The 10,762-nt window shown below is 63.2% G+C and overlaps 2 protein-coding genes across 2 annotated transcripts; both read right to left on the reverse strand.

Annotated features, from left to right (window-relative positions):
* Nucleotides 1-188: 188 nt before the first annotated feature.
* On the reverse strand, nt 189-2,799 carry LOC117649418 (serine--pyruvate aminotransferase, mitochondrial-like). Its single transcript, XM_034392200.1, has 7 exons — nt 2,671-2,799; nt 1,958-2,288; nt 1,677-1,869; nt 1,202-1,523; nt 1,029-1,121; nt 707-955; nt 189-624 (listed from the first exon to the last, which is right to left on the reverse strand). The coding sequence occupies exons 2-7, from the start codon at nt 2,126-2,128 to the stop codon at nt 474-476; spliced, it is 1,179 nt and encodes a 392-aa protein (XP_034248091.1). The 5' UTR covers nt 2,129-2,288; nt 2,671-2,799; the 3' UTR covers nt 189-473.
* A 100-nt stretch (nt 2,800-2,899) lies between these two features.
* LOC117649419 (serine--pyruvate aminotransferase, mitochondrial-like) lies at nt 2,900-5,464 on the reverse strand. The gene is made up of 6 exons (XM_034392201.1): nt 5,231-5,464; nt 4,954-5,146; nt 4,347-4,668; nt 4,137-4,232; nt 3,814-4,062; nt 2,900-3,724 (listed from the first exon to the last, which is right to left on the reverse strand). Exons 1-6 carry the CDS (start codon nt 5,390-5,392, stop codon nt 3,568-3,570), a joined length of 1,179 nt encoding a protein of 392 aa, XP_034248092.1. The 5' UTR covers nt 5,393-5,464; the 3' UTR covers nt 2,900-3,567.
* Between the last annotated feature and the right edge of the window lie 5,298 nt (nt 5,465-10,762).

The raw sequence follows: 10,762 nt of genomic DNA on the forward strand, positions 1-10,762 counted from the left end.
CTTCGAAAAGTCGTTTTGTTTGTTAAAAATTTAAGTATTTATTGTAGTTGTTGTGATATATGTACGATATGTGAGCTTACAGAAATGGTAATATGTGACTCAATTTGTAAAGATTGTAATAATTTGAAACCTGTATTATTGTGTGTACAAAGAAAAATGACGATGATAATACTAATAAAAAGTCAAAACCAACAGTAAAGTATTTTATTCCATAGTGTTAAAGTCCCTAAAAGGAAAATATAGGCTTACACAACATCATCAGATATTTTAAGGCCTCAGCAGACCTGTGGCGTTCGAGTAAACGACTACAACGAACACGGTACCCTGACTGCAAACCTCAAAGCAGGCAGTGTCCTGTTCGAGGCAATCGCCCTCGACTTAGAGAGTATGGGATGGAGTAGGAATCAACCGTAGAGGCATCACGCACCCCGCCCGCAATGTGGCATATCCATTAAATCTTTGTAAAATGCGCGCTAGGCTGCGGCGATGGGGTTCTTGATGACGTCCTGCAGGACGTTGACGACCCGGTCCACGGCCTTGGGGTTGGCGTTGGTGCCCATGAGCCCCACACGGAACGCGCGTCCAAACGTGGGGCCGAGTCCGGCACTGAGATCCACGGCGTGCCTGCAAGGAGTAGCGTACAAGTTAGAATCACGCTGAAAGTGGAGACATTGGGACACTGCACTTGAGACACGACAAATGAGACCTGGCCATGGCGGTGCGCAGGAGGGTGGCCCAGTCCATGTTGTCGGGGAGGAGCACAGCGGTGACGGTGGCCAGGCGGTGCTCCGGCTTCTCCACCAGCAGGCGCAGGCCCAGGCGCTCCAGGCCGTCGTGCAGCCTCTGGGCGGCGAGCTGGTGCCGGCGCCAGGACGCCGTCAGACCCTCCTCGGCGACCAGGGCCAGGGCCTCGCGCAGCGCGTAGAACAGCGTCACCGGGAGGGTGTGGTGGTAGCTAAGGGCACCGCAGTCCTTGGTTGACAGGGGTCGATACGCGGTCGCGGTCCGATACAACAACGGCAGCTCACCTCCGCTTGCCGAAGCAGCCCCAGCTGTCGCCGATGCTCAGGACGTCGTAGTAGAAGACCGGGCACGGCGTCTTCCTCGACTGGATGTGCTCCCTGCAACCACGTCCGAAGACGAACTTTAGATCGGGCGCCAACGGCAACGCAAAGCGCGATTATCTTCCTGTTGCACTCACATTGCCCGCGGGCTGAAGGTGATGGGGGACAGCCCGGGCGGCGCGTTGAACACCTTCTGCGACCCGCTGTACACCACGTCCAGCTCCCAGCGGTCCGTGTAGAGCGGCGTGCCGCCCAGCGAGGCCACGGCGTCCACCACGAGCAGTGTGCCGTACTTGTGGCACATGGCGCCGAAGCCCTCCAGGGACTGGTGGACGCCGGTGGAGGACTCGCCGTGCACCACGAAGAGCAGCCGCGGCCGGTGCTTGGCGACGGCCTCCTCGGCCGCCTCCAGGGTCAGCGGCTGGCCCGGCTTCACGTCGATCGGCACCACGCGCGCGCCTGCAGCACAGTCAGGCCGTTAGCGAGCGCCGGCAACATAGGCCACCCATTCAGCGCGCGGACCGGGAGGGTAGGCAACCCAACCGACTCACTGCTGCACCTCACAGAAACATGCTAAGAGTGGTAATAAGAGTGGTAAGGCTCGATGCGTACCTTGTCGTGTGGCCATGTCGGAAGCGCGATCGAACCAGAAGCTGTTCTTGCACATGACCGCCGTGTCGCCGGGCTCCAGGATGTTGGCCAGCGCGGCTTCCATGCCGCCGTGGCCCGCGCAGGACAGGCACAGCGTGACGGGGTTCTTGGTCTGGAAGGCGTACTGCAGGCCCTCCTTGATCTCGTCCATGAGCTGCGCGCGGAGAAGAAACAAAAATAGTTCAATTTTGCTTTTGATTCGTTTCTGCCGTGCGCGGCGGCCCACGGACGCGGACTCTCACCCGGAAGGTCTCGGGGTGCATGGGCCCCAGCGAGGGCAGGCCGCCCGCCTGCGCCGCCCTGGGCGTCAGGTTGCTGGGCCCCGCGGCCATGAGCATCTTGTTGGGGACGGAGAGCGGCGTCTCCAGGGACGCGGGCGCGCGGACGTCCTCGGTGTTGGCGGCGTTCACCATGGCGGCGGGGCTGACGTTGCGGGCAGCCAGCTACTCGCGGACTGAGGACTGAAGCCTGCAGCAGCCGTCGCAGGACACCTTCGGCGAGACTCGCGACAGTCGGACTTTGCTCTCCGGTCGCGCGTGTGGCGGTGAAGTCGGGGGCGGGGCTCCGGTCGACCTGACAACAGGTGACCCGTGCGCAGGGTGAGATAGTGGAAAACCACACTATTACCTTACGTTTGGTTAGCCTGAGCACCTCTTTATTTCTTTGTGCAAGATAAGCTACTCTGTAAGACTCGTACATACACTGAAACTCAAGTATGTACTCTGTGCCACACTTTGAGCACGTGTTTGACTCAGTGAGCATGGACGCGGGCACGTGAGCATGTGGGTATGCTGTCATCAGCCCCATTGCCAGCATGCGCTTCATGGCGCCTGCTTACCGAGTACAGACCGCAAACTGTAAAAATTTGACCGAAAAAGTAGATATTTGTTTGGTGTGTGTGTGTGTTCATGGTATGCCTCTGTACGTCACTTGTTCGACCAGGGCCAGGACTCACCTTCCTCCAGCGTGTCCTAGAGACCCTAGAGTCTCTAGCGTGCCCGCGGCGCGACTGGCGGAATGCTGCTTGCTGCAGTCCTGGCAGACTTTAGCAAATGCGCGGTCGAACTGACGCCACGGCAGACAGCGTGTAAAGCGCAGTGTCAACTGTGAGGGCAGCGGCTGGGTACTATAGGACGAAATTTGAATGTCCTCGGGGAGCACAAGATAAGGAATCCGTTACAAAGTAATGTATAAATATATATATTGCTGTTGACGTACAAATTGCGAAAGTCCATCGGTCAGAAATTGTATTTCCTTCAAACTTTGTGGTATAGACTGTCTACAGTATCTTGGTAGCAGTACGAGGTGTATTTCTGTAGGTGAAGAGAAAAGCATCGATCTTGTGTTGCAAATGAAGGCTTGCCACATTTCCTAACAGTGGGCCGACGTTGCCTCTCGGACCATTTCATTAAATTGTTGCGTGGGATTGTGCAGGAACTGTCGCGGATTCTTCTTATCTGCATATTTGCCGCCGGGTCGTCGCGCCGGGAAGGCGTCCAAAGCCCTCCCGTCCCGTCGCGTCCCGCCCCACGGCCCACGCCTCCGAGGCGTGGCGGCATTGGAACGTGGAACGCTCAACGCTCGTCGCGCCGGGATATGCACTCGCGTATCGTGTTACTATCCACGTTATCAGCGTCTGTTACTCTTACTTTTTCCACGTGGGGCCAATTTTCCGTTAAATAAGGACATTTGGTGGCGTCATAGCATGATGGGTCGACGTGGAACGTTGTTAGGGAATCGGGTCGCAGCTTTTGGCAGTGCACACCTCGTCGATTCGTCGTGACGAGTGACGAGCGTGCCCGTGGGACTTCCCCAGCGCGGCACTGCACTGGCAGTGACGACGGTCGGTGCGTCACAGGCTGCTCTTCGGCATGGGGTTCCTGATGGCGTCCTCCAGGACGCCGAGGACGCGGTCCACGAACCTGGGGGTGGCGTTGACCCCCATCAGGCCCACCCGGACCACCTTCCCCAGTGTAGGCCCCAGCCCGCCACTGATCTCCGTGCCGTGCCTATTAACACGCAGTCCATTAAAACGTCTTTTGAAAAAAATTCATCGGACAGAAGTAGAAACTTTTTAAAATTCGAGAAGACACGAGACCTGGCCATGGCGGTGCGGGTGACGGCGGTCCAGTCCACGTTGTCCGGGACGAGCACGGCGGTGACGGTGGCCAGGCGGTGCTCCGGCTTCTCCACCAGCAGGCGCAGGCCCAGGCGCTCCAGGCCGTCGTGCAGCCTCTGGGCGGCGAGCTGGTGCCGGCGCCAGGACGCCGTCAGACCCTCCTCGGCGACCAGGGCCAGGGCCTCGCGCAGCGCGTAGAACAGCGTCACAGGGCACGTGTGGTGGTAGCTGAGGCAGAGCGGCGTAAGGCGGACTATCTGGCATACGCCCCCTTGTTGTCCGAGGGGACTTGGTTCACTCACCTCCTCGGCTTGTCGAAGCAGCCCCAGTACTCGCCGACCTTCAAGATGTCGTAGAAGTACACGGAGCACGGCTGCTTTCTCGACAGGACGCGTTTCCTGCAAAACCACCATAGTTAGTTGTCATCGGAGACGTATACGTGGTCCACTGCCAGTGCCCCACAGAGTCCTATAAGAGTTCCAGGACTCGTCTGGGACCCTAGTCGCACTCACATTGCCCGCGGGCTGAAGGTGATGGGGGAAAGCCCGGGCGGCGCGTTGAACACCTTCTGCGACCCGCTGTACACCACGTCCAGCTCCCAGCGGTCCGTGTAGAGCGGGGCGCCGCCCAGCGAGGCCACGGTGTCCACCACGAGCAGCGTGCCGTACTTGTGGCACATGGCGCCGAAGCCCTCCAAGGGCTGCTGCACGCCGGCGGAGGTGTCGCCGTGCACGAGGAACAGCAGCCGCGGCCGGTGCTTGGCGACGGCCTCCTCGGCCGCCTCCAGGCTCAGCGGCTGGCCCAGGGGCGCCTCCGCGGCCACCACGCGCGCGCCTGCAAGTTTCAAGGCTTTGTCACGGCTCTGTCTGAGAAGTGAGACAGAGACAGGGCGACGGAAAGCATCTGCCGGCCGAGTCGCTCGAAGTGCCCGTAGAGCATCGAGGAAGAGCGCCGAGAAGGCGGGCCACCCATTCGGCTCGCCACCGAGCGCAGCGAGCGCCGTGGCGGTAGGCAGCCCAGTCGGCAGGTGGGTGTACTATCTCCGTGTGCACACATCAGCATCAGCTGAGAGGTAGGTCAACTCATCCACGCCGTGTTTTGGATGCGCAGACGACTAACCTTGTCGCTCTGCCATGTACGAAGCGCGGTCGAACCAGAAGCTGTTCTTGCAGATGACCGCCGTGTCGCCGGGCTCCAGGATGTTGGCCAGCGCGGCCTCCATGCCGCCGTGGCCCGCGCAGGACAGGCACAGCGTGACGGGGTTCTTGGTCTGGAAGACGTACCGCAGGCCGTCCTTGATGTCGTCCATCACCTGCGACGCATTTGGGTTGAGTTGCTACAGCAGGGGCACTCACAAAGAGGCTAATTGACGCTGCGTCCGCTCCATGGACTTTACCTGGAAGGTCTCGGGGTACATGTGGCCGAGCAGGGGCAGCGAGCCGGCGTGCATGACTCTGGGAGGGGCGTTGCTGGGCCCCGCGCCCATCAGGGACTTGTGCGGGACGCGCAGCGGTTCGGCCAGCGACGCGGGCGCGCACACGTCCTCGGTGTCCGCCATGGCGTCGTCGTCGTCGGCGTCCTGGTGGCGGTAGCGCTGGTCGTGGGGCGCGACGGGCCGCTGGGCGGAGACTGGGGGACTGGCCGCCGCAGCCGTTCCGCCAACGCACTTATCAGTGCCGGCCCGGTCTGTATCTGCGCGTCCTCAAATCAGTTGCGCAACATGAGCTAACTCTCTCTGGTGTGGTCAGTAAGGTTCGCTTCTCCTCTTGTTGGAGGTGAGACCTGCCTGCTTTCGTGTACTTGCTCGTCTTCGAATTACTGCCGGTGCGACCTACCTGGTCTAACCAGCTGCCCTTTACTCCTAGGGCGAAAAGGGAGTGAGGGAGGGGGTGGGGTAGGGCGGTGACATGACCCCTGTGACCCTGTGCCTGGCCATAGCAGCAGTCCCACTCGCCCTGAGCCCTCCCTGTGGGTGGACCCGCCACTCTCCACACTCCTAGTGGAGGTGTAGCGCGTCGATACCCCTGGCCGAGAGAGACTCTGGCATCGCCGCGCGGCCGAGAGATGGCGCTGGCTGCACGCGGCACAGGACTCGCGGCTCGCGTGGAGCCGGCCGGCAGCAGGGCACAAAGCCCCCTCCCCCTCCCTCCGCGCTGCGCACTCCGGCTTGCCCGGGGTTCGTTCGTTTGTTCGTTTTCGTTTCTCGTCAGTCTCTCACTTGTTGTCGTGGCGCACGCTTCGTCCCGGACCCCCGCCGTCGGGAAGGCTGACTGGCAGCGCCAAAATCGGAAGGAAATTCTCTTGCAGAGCCCGATTGTGTCGGTGAGAAAACCGGCGGGGTCCGTTCGCGGTCCGCGGGTGTCGTCTCCGTCGGCCGTCCGAGCGCGTCGCGTCCGTCCGCGCCCCAGGCCGAGCCGTGCCGCCAGCCCCGCAGGATGGCCACCTGTTGCCGCCGATTTGTTTTGCTCGCGGTCCGCTCCGCCTCCCCCTAACAAAGGGCTTCTTCGCGGCCCGAGCCTTAGTGGCGGCGTGCGAGTGTGTGTGTGCGTGTGTGTGTGAACCGTTTGGATTTACTGCCCGCTCTGGATTAGATTGGATGCGAAACCTCATCCGGGGCACCGCCTCCCGATGACCGCCTCTGGGCTCATGAAATAGGTAAGTCGCAAGTTGCACGCGGGCTGCCTTTATCGGCCCTGCCGTCCTGCCAGCGTGGAGTCGTTTCGTCGCTCTGTCTCTGTCGTACTCACAGGGCTCTCACGGGTGCGAGAGAGACAGCGACAAACCGCTCTTGAATCGCTCGACTGCGTGTGCGGTTCTAACCCCTGCTCGCTTGAAATGTGTAAGCACCGTAGGCACTGTTGGTCTGCTCCCACCAGGGCGGGGGCTGCGGGGGCTCGTCTCTCCCCTTGCCCGCCGCCCTAACCTGGCATTCGGGCCGCGGGGCGCGAGGAAGACGGTGACAGCACTGACAGTTGGTCGCGGCCGCGGTCCAGGAGTCCAGGTAGTTGGCTTATTTGGCCGAATGTCCGCCAGCGCGCGTAATCTCTCCAGAATGGCTGGGCATGGCCGCCTCGATTCGGGACTCGCTTCGTTCGGAGTTCGGAGTGATTCGGACGGATGTGATGGAGGCGTTTGAGTTCGTGGAATCGGAGGCTGCCCCTGCTTTGTCGGTCGGTTTGGTCGGTCGGTCGGTGGGCTGGCTGCTCCGCTGCGCTGTCCTGGCCGCACAGCGTTTCGCTCCGTCCTTGTCGCACTCATGCGGCATGCCCCGTGAGTGCGAGAAGGACGGCGACGAAGGCGCTGTTTGAGTGTTCGGGCGTCCCGCTGCCACCTTCGGGCCGGGGAAAAAGAGCAAAACATTGGAAGGAGGAGGGGTGGAAAAGAGGGGGAGGGGGCAAATTCGCTAACCCAACAACCTAACCTAACCCCGTGCTTTTGCAGTGTAGGCCGCCACGACCTCCACGTCTAGCCCTCGGGGCTGTCAAAGCAGCTCCTTTCAGCCACACTCTGTGCGTTTGCGAGTCCGTGCTTCGTGCGCATCGAGCACGCTGCGGCTCGCTGTGCATAGACCCTGCTGCCGTGCGCACTGGAACTGGTTTCGTGGCTGGCTGCTTACTGCTGGCGCTTCTGGCAGGCGGGGAGCCAGGGAGTAGGCCTCAGCTTGCTCAGATACTGCAAGTGCGTACTGGATTGTGGCGGCGTGGCGGCCCGCGGGGGAGCCTCTGGCGCGGCGTGCCTGGCGGGCCTGGCCGCGCTGGCGATGGCCACAAAGGAAGGCTCGCTGAACCCGGCTTGCGATCGGCAAGACGGCCAAGACGGAGGGCAGAGAGCAGGTGGTGGTGGCCGTCGAGGCCCCGCCCGTGCCGCCTGTGCCGGGCCGGGCAGCTGACCGGTCTGTAGCCGGCCGCGTTGGGTCCACGCCGACGGCCGTCCGGGACCGGCAGCTGGAGAAGCTGCCGGAGCCTGTCAGGATGCTGCGTGATGCACCTGCCCCGCCACGCCACGCCCTGCCCACACGGACCGGGCCCAGTATCGCCGAGAAGGCGAACCCGATCAAGTTTTCGGCTGAAAAGCAATTATGCGTTTGACGGTCCGGGCAGGGCCTGGATGCCGTCCTGGATGCCGGGCTGCACGCCGGGCCGGGCTGCGCTGGCTGGGCTACCGCGTCAAAAAGCAAGCTCCGGCGGATTGGAGATACTGGGCAAACCGATCACGTCACATCGGGGCCGCGAATCCGAGGCGGTGTGGCGACGGGGCCGGCGCGCGACACTTATTTTTGGCCACGTCTGGTGTGCGGTGCACCACCGCGCCGTGCCGCCGTGCGCCGGCACCGCCCTGCCCCGCCACTGCCCGTCCGCCACCTGCCGATTGGGCAGACAGTGGACGCGAAGGGGGCTGCACGCTGCACGCTGCGCCTTGTAAAAATAGAAGCAGAACGATGCAATCGGCGGCAACAAGAAGATGGCCGTCGCCGCGGACGACCCTCGGGGACGGCGGCGGCCTTGGCGGCCTTGGCGGCCGGACCTTCCTCCACACCGCGATGCCGCGATGCCGACGACGCCGTTGTCGGAGTGCTTGTTTCTCTTTTTACCAGGCGGCCGGGTGCGTGAAACGCATTGCGCACTGCCGCCTCATTCCGATCCGCCACTCCGTCTCTCTCGCACTCGCGCGGGGCGCCCCGTGAGTGCGACAGAGACAGCGATGGAACAATCTTTTGGAATCAACAGGCCGTGCACAAGCGCCCTGTCGCCCTGTCGCGGAGCGGGCGCGGGGCGAGGCGGCGACGGCGGGGCGGGGCGGGGTCGGGGTCAGGGCAGGACGTAACGCGGACACGGTCTGCATTGCGTCGGCGGGGTGTGGTCCACGCAGTCCAGGCAGCGCAGTGCGCCACGCACCACCCAAGCAGCGGCGTAGCTATGCCCGCGCATTCAAGTCTCCACCAACCAGTGGCGGCGCTCATGGAAGTTCACAACGGCATGCCTTCGCGTCGCCGCCTCCGCCCTCTGTCTGTCTATCCGTCCGTCGTCCGTCCGTCGCCAGGCTGCCCTGTCCGTCGTCCGTCCGTCACCAGGCTGCCCCGTCACTTGGCCCGCCCGCCCGTCCGTCGGCCGAGTGGCGACGCGGCCACGCGGCGACGCTATCGGGGCGCCATCGCGACTCGCGACTCGAATCGAACTCGCGGCCTCATTATGTCAGCGCCGCTCGTTTGAAACTGAGCCAAGGCCGCGCTGCGGTGCAGTGGCTGCAGTGGCTGCGTTCTTCTCGCTGCGCACTACTCTAGACACCGCGTCGGGGCGGATGAGTCCAAGTCGCGACGGTCCGGGGTGGCGCCGGCGCCGGGGGCGACGGGTCAGCGGGGTCGGAGGTCCTGGTCGAGTTCTTGGCTGTCTTGGCTGGGGTCCTGGTGGAGGTCCTGGCGGGGGTCCTGGTCGAGGTCCTGGCGTAGGTCCTGGTAGAGTTCCTGTCTGTCTTGACGGAGGTCCTGGTGGAGGCCCTGGTGGAGGTCCTGGTGGAGGTCCTGGTGGAGGTCCGGGCGGGGGTCCAAGTGGAGGTCCTGGCGGAGGTCCTGGCGGGGGTCCTGGTGGAGGTCCGGCGGAGGTCCTGGAGGAGGTCCGGGCGGAGGTTGCGGGGTGCGAACGGTGCGAAGACAGCGCGCAAAGCCCGCCGCCGAGGCTGGGGGGTCCTTGTAGTCCTACTGCGGGATTAGGCTTAGCCGGCGGGGCTGTAGTGTGCAGGGCTCCAAGAAGGCGGGGTCGGTGACGAGGGAGCGATCTGGGCGAGGCGACACGGCGCGGCAACACCGGATATTGCTTGGGTGTCGGCGGCGCGGCGGCGGGGGAGGCGGAGAACCCCGGCGAGAAGGTGGCGGCGTTGACGCGAACCTCGCGACCCTGAATCTCGTGAACCTCCTCGCCCTGTTTACCGTCGGAAGCAAACTGGATCCGCGGGGCGCCGCGCTGCCGCGTCCTTGTGGAGGGTGGCGAGGGGCCGCGGCGAGGCGCAAGGCGAGGCGCCACCTGCTGGAATGCTGTGGGACCGCCCCGCCGCGCCCCGCCCCGCTCGCAGTGTGTGCGCTGTCTATCTCGCCTGAATGGGGCTTTGACGCCGTGGGGCTGCGCCATGCTGTATGCATGGTGTGTTGTGCCCCCCCCCCCCCGTCCCCGCTCATCTTTGCGAGCCTGATAACCTTTGCCCCCATCCCCGCTGCGCAGACACCCCCCCTCCCCCTCCCCCCGAAGTGGCGCCGTGTTGTGTCTACTCGAGAGCCGCACAATAGGTTCTCACGCTGCGAACTTGTCATTTTCGTTTTCTTTTGTCGATTTCGTTTTTCATAATCGATGCGGCGCGCTCTGGGACGGCGGGCCAAGCGGGCACGCCCCCTCTCCCTCTGGGCCTCTGGGTTCGTCTCCAGTCCCTCTCGGCCCGATGCCCCTGAGGGGTTCAGCTGGCCCGGGGTGGCGCCGAAGCTGGATCGGGATCGAACATCGGAAAGGCGTTTTCGGTGGTGCGGGCTGGCAGACTGCTGCAGCGGTCGCGGCGGTCGCATTGCAGGGATGGGATGACACTGCAAGGGGAAAGGAAGGCCTTCTGGACGGGAGGTCGGTGCCATCTGGCCAGCGGAGCCCAGCGCATCGTGCCGCGTCGTGCGCCGGTCCACCTGTCCCTCTGTCTGGCCGCCCCATTTTTCCGTCCACAGTGCCCTGCCCAGTGGCCCCAGTACAGTGGCCCCAGCGGCCCCAGTGGCCCCGGGTCGTGGGATCCGTTTCGTGACGCACTGCTACGCACTGCTGCAGACCCTGCAGGCCCTGCAGGCCGACAGTGCTTTCGTCGCTCCCTCGCTCTCATGGGGCCTTCGGTGGGGGCGAGGGGTCGGCAACTCATATATTACTTCGTACGCGGTGGCTATATTACCCTTATATTACCTGTA

This window comes from Thrips palmi, unplaced genomic scaffold (assembly GCF_012932325.1).
Source record: "Thrips palmi isolate BJ-2018 unplaced genomic scaffold, TpBJ-2018v1 HiC_scaffold_4, whole genome shotgun sequence".
Classification (NCBI taxonomy): domain Eukaryota; kingdom Metazoa; phylum Arthropoda; class Insecta; order Thysanoptera; family Thripidae; genus Thrips; species Thrips palmi.